The sequence below is a fragment of the Schistocerca gregaria genome, chromosome 1, assembly GCF_023897955.1.
Source record: "Schistocerca gregaria isolate iqSchGreg1 chromosome 1, iqSchGreg1.2, whole genome shotgun sequence".
In the NCBI taxonomy this organism is placed as follows: Eukaryota; Metazoa; Arthropoda; class Insecta; order Orthoptera; family Acrididae; genus Schistocerca; species Schistocerca gregaria.
In genome coordinates, this window is record NC_064920.1 from 700,419,054 (window position 1) to 700,438,178 (window position 19,125).

The following is a 19,125-nucleotide window of genomic DNA, read 5'->3' on the forward strand; positions in this document are numbered from 1 at the left end:
TTCGACTCAGTTCCGCACTGTCGCTTGCTATAAAAAGTGCGCTCTTACGGTCTACCCGATGACATATGCGGTTGGATAGAAAGTTTTCTAACAGGCAGGGAGCAGTATGTTGTCCTGAACGGAGTGACTTCAACAGAAACAAGTGTAACTTCAGGTGTGCCCCAGGGCAGCGTAATAGGTCCTCTGCTTTTTACGATTTACATAAACGATCTGGTTGATGGTATTGACAGCAGACTTAGACTGTTTGCCAATGATGCTGTAGTCTACAGAAAAGTAGTATCGCACGAAAGTTGTGAACAAATCAATGAGGATTTGCAGAAAAAATGCGTGATGTAATGACTGGCAGTTATCTCTCAATATTAGTAAGTGTAACCTACTGTGTATAACAAAGTGACACTCATTCATGTACGATTGCAAAATAAATGCCCAGTCTTTGGAAACGGTAACGTCTGTCAAGTATCTGGGTGTGACTATTCTAAATGGTCTCAAACTGAATGATCAGATTACATAAGTAACGGGTAAGGTGAACTATAGATTGCAGTTTATTGGTAGAATCCTCAAGCGATGCAGTCCTTCAACAAAGGAAATAGTTTACCATACGTTAGTTCGTCCAGTCTTGGAATATTGTTCGTCTGTATGGGAATTTTACCAATTGGGCCTGATTCAAGAGACTGAGAAGGTCCAAAGAAGAGCGGCAAGATTCTTGACTGGTACATTTAGCCATCGCGAGAGCGTTACAATCTCATAGAAAGTTTGAAGTGGGACACACTTGCAGATAGACGACACGGTAAACACAAGGGGCTGCTCACTAAATTCCGAAATCTGATCTTCACCGAGGACGTAGAGCGTATATTATTACCACCAACTTTCAAATTGCGCAACGATCACCATTCAAAGATAAGACAAATAAGAGCTCGTACTGAGGCGTTCAGACAGTTGTTTCTCCCTCGCGCGATCCACGAGTGGAACGGCGGGAAAGGGGGGCGGGGGGGGGGGGGATATGACTTTGGCGCGAATTGCAAATGCTTAGTAAGTCGAGGCACAGTATTATCTGCACACTACATAGGCCCACGGTCCTCCCAGACCACCTTGTGTCCGATAGCTTGTGAAGGGATGATATCGAAATCTAAAAGCTTCCCTTTCCATGTCAATCTAGCCGTTAAAACATGTTCCCGCTAGCCACCAAGCGGTGGGTGGCGGAGGGCACAATTCGCGCCAAAGTCATATCCCCCCCCCCCCCCCCGCCCCCCTTTCCCGCCGTTCCACTCGTGGATCGCGCGAGGGAGAAACAACTGTCTGAACGCCTCAGTACGAGCTCTTATTTGTCTTATCTTTGAATGGTGATCGTTGCGCAATTTGAAAGTTGGTGGTAATAATATACGCTCTACGTCCTCGGTGAAGATCAGATTTCGGAATTTAGTGAGCAGCCCCTTGTGTTTACCGTGTCGTCTATCTGCAAGTGTGTCCCACTTCAAACTTTCTATGAGATTGTAACGCTCTCGCGATGGCTAAATGTACCAGTCAAGAATCTTGCCGCTCTTCTTTGGACCTTCTCAGTCTCTTGAATCAGGCCCAATTGGTAAAATTCCCATACAGACGAACAATATTCCAAGACTGGACGAACTAACGTATGGTAAACTATTTCCTTTGTTGAAGGACTGCATCGCTTGAGGATTCTACCAATAAACTGCAATCTAGAGTTCACCTTACCCGTTACTTGCTTTTAACTTTAATTTGACTGCAGAGGCACATTCTGAACTAAAGGCATTCCGAAATGTTAGAAATCATATCAATGTGTCTTGATGTCAAAAAAATGGTTCAAATGGTTCTGAGTACTATGGGACTCAACATCTTAGGTCATAAGTCCCCTTGTCTTGATGTCCTTAGTGTAGTACGAAGTATTACTGTTACTGCAATAAACATACGTAACACTGTGCTTCAAGCAAGGGGAGCCGCAGTAGATGTTTGACGTGACAGTATTAAGATTCTAGAAGAAAATTTCGGAATATCACCTAACTTGAATGTAGCACTCTTGGCCCTGACAGTCTGAAAGGCAGAAGGAAACGCTTTGTACATCAGACACCAGAAGAAAATTTAAACTTGAGCGCAGAGAACAGTTTTAAACTGAATGTCTTCAGTGTTATTCTAATATAGTCCTAGGAAACTTAACCATAAGGTATGTTGCCATAGACAACATGATGGAAAAAATTTGATTTTCTGGTCATTGTTCATTCTTTACCAGGTATATAAATCTGTTGAAGAGATGCTCGGTGTCTTCATCTGTTGTTACACAAAATTTGATGCCAAATTTATCTTTTTTACTAGCCATTTATTGTGTAAATCTGTGCCTGTACGTAATGGGAAAGAACAGTTCATCAGTTGTTATATTTTAAACTTTTATCGCTGATATCAAAGTTTAAAAATGTTAATAACGTCCCTAAAACACTCTCTTGAGATTGTTTTCCAAAACAACTAAGGGCCTCAGTTTTCTGCCACAAATTATCAATTTCAAACAATAAATACATCTAGGTCAGAAATAGAAAAAATGCAAGCTGTTTTCCAGTTGTCCATGAGCTTTTGTCTGTACACAGTTTTATATGTTTTATTATTGCATCATCTACAGCCAGCACTGTGAATTTTGATGTTTCTCTTTGTAAGTGGTAGTTATTCTGCTCTGTGACATAAAACATTTCTTCCAGGGCCATTAAAGTTCTGATTGTAAGTCTCTCATTTTGTCCTGTTTTTTTTTTTTTTTTTTTTTTTTTTTTTTCTCTGTATTGGTTTCAGATGACATCTCTTCATTAATGGTACACTGGTTTTACTGCAAGAGTTTATCTAACTGCAGTAACAGTCATTGGTCCAACTTCTCCCAAACAATTCACAATTACTTCCTGTTGATTCAGCTCCTTATGGAATATAATAATTGCTACATGTTTCAGCTTGTCTTTCAGTTTCACAATCTTCAGATTCTTTCTCTGTAACTTCCTGCATATGTTCTAACTATTCCATTACTATCTTGTCTGATAGCTTATGAACAATTATTAAAATATGTATAAAGACTTATTCACAACCAAACACTATAGTGAAATGCAATAACCGGCTCAGAAGTTTCAGTATATAATGTAACACCACATCACCTTTTGCATAGTAAAATGTAGTCAGCTTAATCAGCTCGGAAGCTTCAGCATACATTGTAATGTCATGTTACCGTCACGTGCAACATAGCTGAGCATTTACAGTACTCATGGGCAGCACAGGTGTGAAAAGAAACTCTTTTATGATTGAAATTAGCACTGCCAGTGCTCTGGACATACAGTATACAACAAGACTGATGAGCATAACCACAGGTCTGTAAATTTTACAGCACAGTCACTGGTAAAAAGAAATAAAACCCACAAATTTTAAAGATTTAAGAAAAAAATACTGTTGTTATAGGCACCCAAAATCTCTAAATGGTCAGTTTGTCTGTCTACATGTTTCAGGTGTTGAAAGGTAATTGTATCAAAAACTAATATTTTACCCAAGTTGAGTCACACAGTTGTAATATATCTCTTCTCAAGTAGCAATAATCATAGAGGTAAATATTAATCAATGCAGGTGCATTTTTGGTTAAATATAATACCAGTCTTGCTCTATGTAATTATAACTTGGAAGAAATAATTACAAATGATAAAGATTTACTTATTTTTTCTGTCTCACTTCCAGCTCTGTGTCCAAAAGGCAGGTTTATTGTTGTAGTGATTGAAACACTTTGCTGCCTTTCATTTTTTGACATTATTTTCATCCAAGCAAAAAATATGACACAGTCTCATCATGACATATTACAAAACTGATCATGAGGTGTTGCACAACATAAAAATGGAATAAAAGAATGCAGTTAAAGCACATTGCTCTTATTTATATCCTTATTTTTGATGTACAAAGCTTCTTGGAAAAAAACTGTTTTGATCATTACAATTTTCTGATTAGAACATGAATTTTAACAAAAGTATATCTTTTTGGAAACTACTATTTTAGTATTATAAAAATATTGTATTTGTCATATCAATTATTTTCAAATTCATAATGGATTGTTCTTATAACAGGAACTTTCTTACTGCACATAATTCTATAATCACAATATGTTTTGGAAACAAATTTAACTTTTTCACTCTGTAAAAAAGGAAGTTTCAAAATAGTTATGTGAATCTTAATATAATTAGCTTTTATCCATGTAGAAATTTGATATAATGTATATTGTTCATACACTGAATTTTCATACTTTCGATTAAATAAAATAATTTTCACTGAACTTCATGAATTTTTACATTTTGGTTATTGATGACTATATACTAAACAATAAATTTCAATTCAAAATATTCTAACTAAAATTTTGATATTTCTCTGAAATATGTGTATGACTCACTGTGTAATTAACAGAGTGTATAAGGGAAAACTACTGTGTTAAATAAGTAAGTAGCTCCTAGTTTGCATTTCTTATTACCTCCTCTGTTTCCAAAATAATGAGATGATGAACCTTTACTGTTATATGTTTAACATATGTATTGGACAGATGAGAAGGGGGAACTTCCTAATTAAAAAAAAAAAATCATAAAACTGAAAATATTGGAGATATCAATTTTAGTCTCTTTCCTTTACATAGAGGTATTTATAAGGTTTTATTTCAATATATTTTGAAAATGATATCTCCCAAGAGTCGTGTACCTGTGATACAAGTACCAGAGGATCCCATCTCCTCTGCATAACGTACAGGATCTGTCAATACTCATTGGTAGATATAGGCATTCTGTATAGGGTGGACGGAGAGCAGGGAGGACTCAGGTTGTTGTACTGATCCCCCTAACCAACAAGTTTGAGATGATGTCTTTCACCAAAATGAAAACTGAGCGAGTGATATTCACTTCTCCCATTTTGGGGAAACCTGTTTTGTTCAGAGTCTAGAGCAGGCAAACACAAAAGGGTAGAGGTCTATTAGTCATCACTGTTTCAAATGCTTGGTGAATAATGATGCTTCTTAGGGGGATGGCAGCTAGGGACAGGAAAGGACACCAGATGCACTCAGTGTGTATGCCTGGAGGCCTCATTCAATATGTTGAAGAGACTATTCCAGCAGCCATTTAGGCAACCAGCTGCAGACTGTGGTGCATGTTGGAACAAGCGATGCCTATCATTTGGACTCCGAAGTCATACAGGGAAGTTTGAGAAGACCAGCCTCATGCATGTAGTTTCAATGTAGCTCTCACAATTTGCAGCATCGTCCCTGGAACTGATCATAACTGTTTGGTTCTGAGTCAAGTGGAAGGACTGAACCAAAGACCTCATAAGTTCTGTGACAAGCTAGGCTTTGACTTCCTGGACTTGCACCTTAGGATTGAGAACTGTAGGGTCCCCATGAATGGGTCAGGTTTGCACTACATTGCAAAGGCTGCTCCTCAGGTAGCTAACAACATGTGAGGTGCACCCAAAGTTTTTTTTAGATTAGGCGACTCTCCATTCAATACAGATAACAAATACCTGTAGAAACCCAGAAGTTTTAGTGTAAGACTGAAAGAAATGCTTCCTGTAGGTGTAGTGTTAAAATCCTAATGGTTAACTGCCAAAGCATTTGCAACAAACTGCTGAAGTTGGAAGCACTTCTGCAAAGCAGTAGAGCTTATGTAGTACTAGGTACAGAAAACTGGTTGAAACCTGAAATTGATAGCAGTTAGATTTTTGTGGAAAATTTGAGCTTATACTGAAAGGATAGGCAAATGGAAAATGGGGGTGGTGTATTTGTTGCAGAAGACAAGAAGCTTGAATCCAGTGAGATAGAAACTGAGGCTGAATGTGAGATTGTTTGGGCAAGACTCAATATCAGGAGTGAGCACACAGTAATAACTGGATCTTTCTGTCACCCACCATACTAGTCTCTGATGAAACAGAAAAGCTTAGAGAAAACTTCAGTTCACTTGTAGATAAATTCCCCAGTCATACTGTAATTGACAGTGGGGCTTTCAACATCCCATAATTTATTGGGAAAATTACAGTTTTGTTAGTGGTGGGCATGATAAGACAACCAGTGAAATATTATTTAATGCCTTCTCTGAAAACTACCTAGAACAGATAGTTGGGAACCCTGCTGATGATGAGAGTACATTGGACCTACTGGCAACAAACGGATCTGACCTCTTTGAAGTTGTCCATGTCAAAACTGGTGTCAGTGGCCATGACACAGTTGCAGCAACAGTGATTACCAAAGTACAAATGACATCTAAAACAAGCAGAAAGATATGTATGTTCAGTAAACTAGGTAAAAATCAGAAGTATCATATTTCAGTGAGGAACTTGAAACTTTCAGCACAGGACAGGAGTTTATAGAGGAACTATGGCTCAAATTTAAAAGAATAGTTAACCATGCACTGGATAGATATGAACACAGTAGAACAGTTCATGATGGTAGGGACCTTTCATGGTATACAGTCACTGTAAAGAAACTTCTAAAGAAATGGAGATTACTGCATAATAAGTGTAGAACAAAGCATATGGCTACAGATAGAAAGATGCTAAATGAAAAGGGTTTGGCTGTCAAGAGAGCAATGTGTGAGGCCTTCAGTGGCTACCGTTCCAGAATATTATCAAATTATATTTCATAAAACCGAAAGAAATTCTGCTCATATGCAAAGGCTGTTAGTGACAACAGAGTTAGTGTCCAGTCCCTAGTGAATGAGACAGCAACTGAAATTGGTGGTAGCAAAGCAGAAGTTGAAATGCTAAACTCAATTTTCTAATGTTCCTTTACAAAGGAAAACCCAGGAATACTGTTCCAATTTAACCCTATTACCATTGAAAAGATGAATTAAACAAGTATTAGTGTAAGTGGTGTTGAGAAACAGCTGAAATCATTAAAATTTAACAAAGTTCCATGGGCTGATGGAATCGCTATCAGATTTTATACAGAATTTGCATGTAAGTTAGCCCCTCTTCTAACCATAATCTGTCATAGATCCCTTGAACAAAAAACCATGATTAGTTCTTGGAAAAAAGCACACACCATCCAATAACCTTGACATTGACTTCTTGTAGAATCTTAGAACACATTCTGACCTGAAACGTAATGGGGCATCTGGAACAGAATGATGTCCTCAATGCTAACCAGCCGGGATTCCAAAAAAAAACAATCGTGTGAAACTCAACTCACACATGATAACCTTATTGCCAAAAGTACAATCATGTGGGCTAACAAGTGAAATCTATGACTGGATTGAGAACATTTTGAAAGGGAGGATGCAGTATGTTATCTTGGATAGAGATTCATCATCAGATGTAGAAGTAACTTCAGCTGTGCCACAGGACAGTGTGTTGAGACAGTGTGTATAAATGACCTTGCAGACAATAGTAATAGTAACCTCAGACTTTTTGCAGATGATGCAGTTATCTGTGATGAATCACTGTGTGAAAGAAGCTGCACAAATTTCAGCCAGATCTTGCTTGATAAGATTTCAAAGTGGTGCAATGACTGGCAACTTGTTTTAAATGTTGTACAGTGAAAAGTAATAAATGAGAGTTTTCAAATACATACAACATTATTTTTATTCAGATAAGTCATTGTTGTCAAATTTGTCTGCAGTAATGTGATATTTTTTAAATGATAAATCCCACCCAAAATTTTATGCTTAATAATTTATCAATGGGGACTTAACATTGTTTACTTGCAAACTGAGTGCACTTAACATAAGCCAGCATTGACCCGTGATTCTTTACTTACTGGGTGAACTGTTTCAGTTTTTTATACCAAGATCTGCATTAATGACTTCTGCAATAATAAAGTATAAGAACCTCAAAAGACGTTTATGATTCTGCACAATATAAAATTAATTTTAGCAAGAACCCTAGTGCAACATGTAAACAGTGTTAAGGATGTCCCTAAACATTTATACCACCACTCTCCTCTTGTAAATTCATATCGTCTATTGTATTGGACAGAACTTAACATTATTTAATGAGCCCTCAATCAGGTCATAAATACCCAAAGGTTGTTGACTGGCTGCCATGTCAGCCTCTGCCTTGTGGCATCACGTGAAAGTAGTATGGAGGGGAACATGTTCTGCTCACCACTCCCCTGGCCATTTTGCCAACTACTCAGACCTTGGACTCGCTGTTTCTCATTCGAGTAGCTCCCAGTTGGCATCACCCTGAAACAGTTCTCCTACCAAGGAAAAGTCCTCAGTAGTACCAGAAATGGAGCCTGCTTCCTCTGTATGGTGGGCATCTATGATGACCACTCAACTATAGAGGCCGAGTTAACATTGTTCACTTGCCTAAATAAATGTTCACATTTACCTGGTTAGCAACAACTTTTAAAGTGAATTTATATTCAGGAACATATTTTGGATCAATCTGAGTCATAGTTATCCACCCAATCCACTGAATTGTACAAATTGTCCCTGACAAACATATTCCAAACACGAATGCTGCACTTATTGCTACTGCCGGCAGCCATGTTTTTGCCACTTACCACTATTTACACACCCTGAAAAGTTGCTGTTAGCAAGAATCAGAAATTAGTGATGGATCTGCCATGTGTCAGTTTATTGTGGAACTATCAACTAATGTGGATAAAGTACCTAACTTAGCAAGTTTTACGTCCATTAACTGAGTTAGTACTAGTTAATCTACAGACATGTAGAACCCCTTTTCCTATCTATAAATACACAGCATGGGTAATTTCTTTTGTTTGCCCCATTTTTATATAGCAGACATTTCAGGTTTTTTTTTCACTGTGTTTACTAAGGTCACATGTGACCATAACCTGCAACTTCACCCTCCATTTTTTTACGTATGGTATTTTCAATCTTGTGGAGACGTTCTACAACTACATCATAGATCTCAGATCTTGATAAGATTTCAAGTGGTGCAAAGATTGGCAACTTGCTTTAAATGTTCAAAAATGTAAAACTGTGCACTGCACAAAATGAAAAAATAAATAAATGTAGTATCCTATGACTATCATACCAATGAGTCACTGCTGGAATCGGTCAACTTGTACCAATACCTGGGTGTAATGCTTTGTAGGAATATGAAATGGAATGATCACATAGGCTCAGAAGGTGGTAGCTTTCAGTTTATTGGTAGAATGCTGGGGAAGTGCAATCAGTCTACAAAAGGAGGTTGCCTACAAATCCCTTGTGTGACCTGTTATAGAGTATTTCACAAGTGTGTGGGACCCATACCAAAAAAGGACTAACATGGGATATTGAATATATACAGAAAAGATCAGTGTGAATAGTCACAGGTTTGTTTGATCCATGGGAAAGTGTCACAGAGATACTGAAGAAACTGAACTGGCAGACTCTTGAAGATAGATGTCAACTACCCTAAGAAAGTCTACTAACAAAGTTTCAAGAACTGACTTTAAATCATGACTCTAAGAGTAAGCTCCAACCCCCTTCATATTGCTCACATAGAGATCATTAGGATAAGATTAGAATAATTACAGCACCCGCAGAGGCTTTCAGACAATCATTCATAACACACATCATGCGTGATTGAAACAGGAAGAAACTCTAATGACTGGTACAGTGGGGTGTACAGTCTGCCATGCTCTTTGCTGTGATTTGCTGGGTATATATGTATGTGCCGAAAACATTGTTTTTCATAATAATTTATAGTGATACTTACTGTGTTTTCGTTGTAGCAGTATTCTGTGGTGCATGCTATTGAAATGTGTGAAAAGAGAAGCTCTGCTTCAGTTTTGAATTTTGTTTGATGTGAACTGGATACATTGGTGCAGAACTGTTAAATCTCAATATATTACAGTTATGAGGCAAGAATAATTCTGGGCGTTCAGTTTTAATTCTGAATAGGTTACAACTGCTTTTTAATCACTGTAAAGTTTGAGTAAGTCAGTAGAAGAATGTATGTAATCATTGATGTAATATTTCATCTTTTTGCAGGTTCTTTATATCTTGTCTTCACTGCTGCAGTAAAGATGACTTGCTCTTACAGTTCTGTGTCTGCTGAAGACCAGAAACCTGTCAGCTACTCCTTCAGCAGGTTCTTTAAGAGGCTGTGTGTAAGTAAAACTTGCGGTTACTATTTAAAAACACTTTTCATAGTAACAGCTTAAAGTACCCATGATAAAAGAGCAACCTACATCTGTAACAAGAGGGGACAAGGAATGACAATGGAAGAAGAACCATTGCAGTGCAATAGACAGTATTTTTAAAATATTTAAGAGATATCTAGTCTTGAAACTGAGTTTAGTTCACATGGAGATGAGGAGAGACAGGCATAAAGAACAACACACAATGAACTGCAATAAGTGGCACAAAAAGATCTCAGGTTTTCATAACTTAGTGAAAAAGAAAAACGTGCAAGGGGCAATTGGCAGCTTAATGTCATGGGACTTTTTCTGTTCATCTTACTAGTAGACACAGCAATTTCTGTTTTGAATGGAAAACATTCCTTTTACTTTTCACTTGTTATTTTACTTCTCTACAGGTCCCTTTTACCTTAAATGTTTTATTTTGCATTTGTAAATAGTGTGAAAGATCAAATCATGAATGGAACTATTAGTATAGCTTTATACACTTAGGTGACAGAAGTCATGGGATTGTGATACACACACATACAGATGGCATTAGTATTGTGTACACAAGGTATAAAGTAGCAGAGCATTGATGGAGCTGTCATTTGCATTGGTGGAGCTGTCATTTGTACTCAGGTGGTACGTGTGAAAAGGTGTCCAATGTGATTATGATTGCATGACAGGAATTAACAGACTTTGAACATGGAATGGTAATTGGAGCTAGATGAATGGGACATTTGCATATTAAAGAACACACAATTTCAGGCATTACCACATATATGCAGTGGCCAATGGCGTACATGTAATGACTGAGAGCAATGTTGTTTACAGACAACTGTCAGTGCTAACACTCAAGCAACACTGTGTGAAATAATCACAGAAATTAATGTGGGGTGTATGACAAATGTATCTCTTAGGACAGCGTGGCAAAATTTGGTGTTAATGGGTCATGGCAGCAGAAGACAGATGCGAGTGCCTTTGTTAACAGCATGACATCACTTGCAGCATCTGTCCTGTGCTTCTCAGTATGTCGGTTGGACCCTAGATGACTGGAAAACCGAGACCTGGTCAGACGAGTCTCAGTTTCAGGTGGTAAGAGGAGATAATAGCGTTTGAGTGTGGTGCAGACCCCAAGAAGCCATGGACCCTAGTTGACAACAATGCACTGTGCAATCTGGTTGTGGTTCCATAATGGTGCGGGCTGTGTTCACATGGACTGGACTGGGTTCTTGATTACTTTCGGTTACTTGGAGACCATTTGCAGCCATTCATGGATTTCATGTTCCCAAACAATAATGGAATTTTTATGGATGACAATGCACCATCTCACTGGACCACAGTTGTTCACAATTGGTTTGAAGAACATTCTGGACAATTCAAACAAATAGTATGGCCACCCAGATCAGCTGACATGAATCCCATCATGCACTTATGAGACGCAATTGAGAGGTCAGTCCATGCACAAAATCCTACACTGGCAACAGTTTCACAATCATGAATGGCTTCAATGGCAGCATGGCTCAATGTTTCTGCAGGGGTCTTCCAGTGACTTGTTTAGTCAATACCATGTTGTGTTGCTGCACTATCCTGAGCAAAAGGAGGTCCAATATGATACTAGGAGGTATCCCATGACTTGTCATCTCAATGTATAATAGTGATTGTAACGAAACTGCAAATATCAAAATAATGAACACTAAATGAAATTAAGTGTATGTGTTTTGGAACTAGGGAGCAGAGTATTTGATTTGATTTGATTTGATTTTTCATTCGTTCCTATTGATTACATATTGTGCAAGTAGTGTACTAGTAATATATGACCAGTCAAGTGAAATAGTACAGTATTATGTGAACATTTTGTATATTACATGTATAATAGTTTACTTATTTTCTAAAAACAACTGGATGCTTGTAATATTAAAACACATAGTTTACTAGCATAAATTTAAGTGAATGGGTAAAATGGTAAAATAAATAAAAATAAAGGTTTTATCCTAATGTCATACATAAATAAATAAAATTACATCTTACCATCATGATTCAAATTGAAATTCAATATCTCTTTTGAGAGGACGTATTTTAGTATAATGACATAATCATTGTTACATTTTGTTAGAAGTATACAATAAAGAAACAGAAAAGACTTCAAAATCAGATGGATGTGTCACAAATTGTAACTAACTTCACAACACAGTATGTAGAAACACTTCCTCATCATAAGGGATATGGGTCAAACAAGACTCACCCTTGATGTAGGTAGCTCCTTGAAACATTACATCCACTTTATGTTTGTGAAATTTTAGAATACCAGAAAGAATGACCGAAGTGAGAGCAAACTCTGAGCATGTGTAGAAAAATTTACTATCAATTAGTGACTTAAGATTGCAGACAGAAAATATGCGTGTAGGCCCAGCAACAGTGTCTCTTGTATGTGTGCACTGGTCAATATCTTGCTAAGCTTATTTGTGAATAGCGATGAAATGACTTAGAAACTTGAAACTAAATACCAGTATACTTTGTTGATTCCAACAAAGCATTTGAACAGAATGATCAACTTTGAGGAGCTGGGTTTGTCAAACAATGAATCCTGTCTCATACAGCACATGTTGGATGGAAAACAGACAGTTGTATTGGATAGCAGAAAAGATGTCTGAATATCATCAGAATGGGGTGCCATCACGTGTGGAGTGCTTAGTTCTGGGCTCACTACTTTTTATTAATTTTATTAATGCTCTACCTCTTTGTACAGAATATGGGAAATTCACCATCTTTGCTGATGAGACTTGCTACATGCTGATAATTCATCAGAGAAACTTTAGGTGTAATCTAAAAAATGTTCTCAGGGATGTTGTGAACTGGTTTAATATACATGGTCTTTCTGTTAATCACAGTAAAATGAACTGTATTCAGTTTCAGACAACCTCTAAAGAATGAAAAAATAGGAGAAAAATTAGATGACCAGTAGATTTTTAGGATGAATAGTTCAAAACACCTGAGCCTACATATTGATAGCAAACTAAACTGGTCAGATAACATCCTCTATCTGTGCAAAAAAACTGAATTCTGAAGCTTGTGCTTTACATAGGTTTGCTCTTATGGAACCCATTAAATTTGGTTATTGCAGTTATTTTCATGACTACTGCAGCATATGGATTCATGTTTTGAGGGAAAAAACCCACTACTAGAAAAGTACCATACACACAGGAAACAGCCATGAGTCAAGTCCATCCTAGAGCCACTTGCAGAAATCTTTCTAAAGAAATTGAAATCCGCACATTCAGTCCACAATATATACTCTCCCTGAAGAGTTTCATAAGGAAAAAGAGGTCCTTTTTAAACCTAATAGTGTATATCATGGCCATAATACTAGAAGAAAGAAAGATATCCACTATGAACGTACAAACCTGGACACGGAACAGAAGGGGTTCCATTTCAGTGGCTACAATATTTTTAAAGCCATCCCTTCACAAATTAAGTGTTTAGTAAATGATGAGCTCTTGTTCAAAAAGACGATGCAATGCCCATTGCAGGGGTGATTTAACACTATAAAAGAGTTCCTGAACCACAATGAATAGTACCCATCTGCCTGTAACTCTCACATACTTTCCCAGATCCTTATTTGTGATTTTGTCTATTTATGATTGTAAACATATCTAATTTTCTATATTAGATTCTTATGTTATTTATCTGCAAAATTTATTTTTCTGTAACAGAACCTAAGTTATATATTGAGGTGACAAAAGACATGAGATAACTATATTGATGTACACAGGGTATAAAACAGCAGTGCATTAGTGGAGCTATCACTTGTACTAAGGTGATTCATGTGCTAAGTTTTGCAACGCGGTTATGGCCACACAACGAGCATTAACAGACTTTGATAATAGAATTGTAGTTGGAGCTAGTTGCACGGGACATTACATTTCAGCAATCATCAGGGAATTCAGTGTTCTGAGATCAACAATGTCAACAGTGTGCCGAAAATACCAAATTTCAGGTATTACCTCTCCCATCACAGACAAAGCAGAAGCTGACAGTGTCCTCTTAATGATCAAGAGCAGCGTCGTTTGTGTAGAGTTGTCACTGCTAACAGACATCCAACACTGCATGAAATAATCACAGAAATCAATGTGGGATGTATGGCAATCGTATCCAGTAGGACAGTGAGGTAAGATTTGGTGTTAGTGGGTTATGGCAGCAGAAGACCAACACAAGTGACTTTGTTAACAGCATCATTTCACCTACAGTGCCTCTTCTGGGCTTGCAAGCATGTCGGTTGGACCCTAGATGGATGAAAAACATCGCCCTGGTCAGATGATTCCCAATTTCAATTGGTAAGAGCTGATGGAAGGGTTTGAGTGTGGTGCAGGCCCCAAGAAGAAGGGATTCAAGTTGTTAACAATGCACTGTGCAAGCTGGTGATGACACAATTTGTTTGAAGAACATTCTGGACAGTTCGAGCAAATTACATGGCCATCAGATTGCCTGACATGAATCCCATCAAACATTTATGTGACATAATTGAGAGGCCAGTGTGTGCAAAAACACTTGCATCTGCAATGCTTTCACAATTACAGATGACTATAGAGGCAGGATGGCTCAATAATTCTGCAGGGTACTTCCAACAAGTTATTGAGTCCATACCATGCTGGGCAAAAGAAGGTCCATCATTATATTAGGAGGTATTCTATGACTTCTGTCACCCCAGTGTAGATACTTTGATAAGAAACTGATTAGTACTATTACAGAATACCATAGAATGTTACCTCAACAAATTTGTGGAACTGACGTGTTCCATATGCTGAGATGTATTCACAACATGCATCATCAGAACACAAAATAAATAGATAAAATAAAACAACCAATCTTAACTTCTGTTATTTAAGAGGGGGGGGGGGGGGGAGGGAGGGAAGTTGTATCTGGGCAGCAAGAATTACATCAGGAAGGTCATGGTGCCTGAGATCCTCTTCCTCTGCCAGGAAATTCCACATGCCATATTTCAAAAAGACAGTGTCAGGTCACTGGGTCAAGGAGTGTGCAACCCTTCTTCAAAGAACAGTGGGTGTCACTTCTACCTTGGACTGCACATTATTCTGAGACATCTTATTCAGCTGTGTTCTCCAACAACAATATCTTTCTGCAAACACTTATAATAGTTTGTGTATCTATAAACAAACCATGTGGTGGGGGATTCACTGAAATATACCCACATCCTCTTTAATCACAACAGATACTTTCTCAAAACTGTCTGCTGCACTTTTGTAGAAATCCTGGTAGTCTAGAATCTGCAGAACCTGTTGCAAGGGAGGGTCTGGGTATTTAAGGATTTATTCCTGAATTCGAGAGTCAGCTACATTGTGCACGATGGAATCATGAACCATTATATCACTGTAATATCTGCCACAGTCAAACTTGAATTGACACAGTCTAGTAAGGCCTTGCACTTCAGTTACTCATGTCATGTCTGTCCTTTTTGTTTGTGATATAAAGAATCTGTAAGGAGCAGCTGGCACTTGTACCTTATCCTCATAATACTTTGTAAGCACCTGCAGCAGATCTTTGTATGTTACTAGTTCAGGGCAGGATATGAGGAAAAGTTTGGTGCACAATCTAAAAGAAACCACTCCCACTGTGGCTGAGAAATAAGAATGTTTGTTGGTACATTGTATGTGATGTGCAGCAATGTGTGAATTGAACTGTGCAAGGTATTCTGTCCAGTCTTCCTTCATATCATCAAACTCATGAAAGGGTGGTGCAGGCTCCAGCATCTTGTGTGAGGTCTTAAGCACCATCATAAAGCGATTCATCACTTTAAGCAGTTGTGCCATTTGTTGACTCAGAAACTGAATGAACTGAGTTAGGTCAACTACAGGCAGCACAGGCAATTGTGGTGTAATAGCCATTATGAATTAAGCTGTGCATGGAAGACAAACAATGAAGAGCAAAAATAGCAAGACAATGTACCACGGAGAAAGCAAGAAGGGGATGCAAATGCTGCAACTTTGGAACCTAAAATATAAAGAGCACAAGCAAGGTAAACACAAGGTAGGCAGGAACAGCAAAAACCAAGCAAAAAGACTACAGAACAGGAATAAGTAAACTTGAATACTTGAAGACTGCCACACATGAGTACAATGACTTGTTGGCAGATGTTGTGAGTGAGTTTGTACGCGCAGTAAGGAGAGGTGAGCTACAGAGTGGAGGGGCATCTGCCATAGTAGAAAAGCTGGACAGGTGCAGAAAAGATTAGTGAACAAGAAACACAGCAAACAGAAGATTTACTTATCTTGTATTTCTTTGGATGTATGAAGACTATTCATAAATGATGCAGCAAGAAATAGACTCCAGTTACCAATGTCATAAGAACAATCACGAACAAAGATGTCAGAACATAGTAACTCCAAGTGCAAGTGGGCTGAGTGGCTGCCACTGACCACCCTATATTGTGGCAGATGAGGGCACTCGTAGTACACACCTTGCTGGAGGTGTGGATCATCAGGCAAGCTCCATTGCATCTGCCAGATTCCTCATGACTGCTATTGATGTTGGACAGAAACTCATAATTCTATTGCCAGCTGTGATATGCTTGTAAGGTGGTACTAATATGTGGTACAACATCTGCCAACTAGATTAATCAAAATCATTGGAACAGTTCAGAGGTAGTTTTCTTACGAGGCTAGATTTGTTACAGATAGACTCAGTCAGTATGAGGGTGTTACGGAAATGCTCTGCAAACTTAGATGGGAATACTTGGATGAAAGAAGGCAATCTTTTTGCAAATTGATACTGGAAAAGTCTAGAGAACCAGGGTTTACCACTACAGAGTAATTCTACTACCTCCAATGTTCATCCTGCCTAAGGGCTGTAAGGACCAAAGAAGACAGATTAGGCTCATGTAGAGGTGCACAGAAAATTATTTCTCTGTCACTCCATTTTGCAAGTCAGATAGAAAAGTGTATGATGGTACTATACAGTGGATTGAAAAGTATGTATGTGGATGTAGATGCAGCTGTAGTACAGCATTTTGAGTTGTGAGGAGGGAATCCAGAGACATCTTCAGAAGATTTTTAGTTTCTCCACACTTCAAGGGTGCATGAAAATCATGAGAAGAGTAAAATAAGTGCATAGAATGAGTGCATGAACTGAGTTAAGCATACCACCAATTGCACTTAAGTGTGGGAAGACATAAGCAGGATGTATAATGTAAATAGTGTGTCTCTGATATGTGCTATACTCAGGCAAAGTCTCAGACAATCCCCAGAAACATCATAAGGACAATGGCAGAACCTTAACCTGGTGTTACTTCCACAGCTTGTTGGGCACCAGCCATCTAACATTACTAGAAATAACAGGGAGGTAGTAATAAAGATGAGTATAGCTGCCATTTGTGCAAATAGGAGTGACAGTCTCCTCTTTCAGAGGTTCCATACACTGAGGTAATGATCTGGTATGTTCCAGTATTTTAATAAGGAAATCTGCCTTGGTGTCTTAAATCAAATATGGCAGACAAGGCAGTATACATTTTGAGAGGGCGGGGGGGGGGAAGGGGGGGGGGGAGAGGAGGAAGAGGGAAGAGGATAGATAGGGGTGTGGAGGTGGACAATACTAATTTCTCATAAACCAAAGAAGAACTGTACTTGTATCACAGCATGCTCTTACTAACAGTGTGAAAAAGATCTAGGAGTGAGGACTACCATCTAACCTAGATTCTGGAAACCCAGATGTTCCTTATTATCCTCCAGTGTGGGTTTAGAAAAAAATCATTCCACTACTGATAGCCTGACATAAAAGAGTATGCTACTCCAGATTTTAGCCAGCCCATCACCCTACAAGATTATGCTCATAGGTTTTTGAGATATAAAAAGCCATTATAATGCAGGAGCACTCTTAAGTATCTGTGGTGTTTCAGAAGAAGACTGCACAAAAATTATGACATAAAGATAGGTATCAGTGGGCAAAGACTCTCTTGAGGTTTAGGTCTGTAATATGTGCCACAGCATAATTGCAGAGTGCATCACCAAGGAACTGTCAGAACATGACATATAATGAAGAGAGGTTAATTATCTAGCCATATATTATTACTGAATATTGATAAATGCACAATGTCAGCACATATGACACGAGAGAAATATACTGAAGAGTCAAAACACTATGATAACCTGCTTAATAGTATCAGTTCACTTTTGGAATGCAACGTAGCAGGAATTCTGCATGACACGTCCATGACATGCAAATTCAAACGGCACCTGATATCTCTGCGTAGGTCATGCAATTACAGTCCAGAGGATTGTGCACATGGAGCTGGTGCCCAGTAGCATCCCAGATGCACTCCATTGGTTTCATATCAGGCACATTTGGCTGCTAAGACATCAGTGTGATTCAACTATACTGCTTCTCAAACCACTGTAGCATGGTTTTTGTCTTGTGATGTTGACAGTTATCCTGCTGGAAGATGTCATCACCATCAGTGAAAACATCAATCTTGAAGGGATGCAGGTGGTCCACACCAATGTTCACATAATACATAACTGTCATGCTGCGTTTGATTACAGTGATAAGACCTGTGGAAGCATAGGTGAATATTACCCAAGGTACAATACTGCACCCACCAGCCTGCATCTGTGGTGTGGTGCATGTTTTGAACACCCAGTCCCTGGATGACAGTATATCTGGATGCGCTCATTGATCTACAGAAGCAATAAACATGATTCATCTAATCAGCAATGTGTTTCCATTGATGCACTGTCCAATCTTGATGAGGAAACTGTAATATGAGTACTGGATGTTTCCTGCAAATAGAATTTATTGATTCAGATTTTGGCTATATTTTACTAACCCAATTTCACTCCCTTAAGCTGTCAGCACACGGACTGTGCATCAGAACATTGAGCTTTGAGTGTGCTCAGTTCCTGATGTCATAGCATGCAGCACATTTGGGAGTCTTTCCAAACATGGAGAGCAATATCTAGCATGCCAGATATTCTGAGCATGTGTCTGAGCATTCACCAATGAGTTGGCACAACGCCACCTATTTCACATGCAAGCCATCTCCCTTCAGCAAA

General features: G+C 38.4%; 1 protein-coding gene across 1 annotated transcript in view; it reads left to right on the plus strand.

Annotated features, from left to right (window-relative positions):
• LOC126268959 (carnitine O-palmitoyltransferase 1, liver isoform-like) overlaps positions 1-19,125 on the plus strand; it is a 180,382-nt gene that overhangs the window by 70,653 nt on the left and 90,604 nt on the right. The window contains exon 3 of the mRNA XM_049973958.1: positions 9,933-10,051. Coding sequence (XP_049829915.1) covers positions 9,933-10,051 — 119 coding nt within the window. The remainder of the gene's footprint in view (positions 1-9,932; positions 10,052-19,125) is intronic.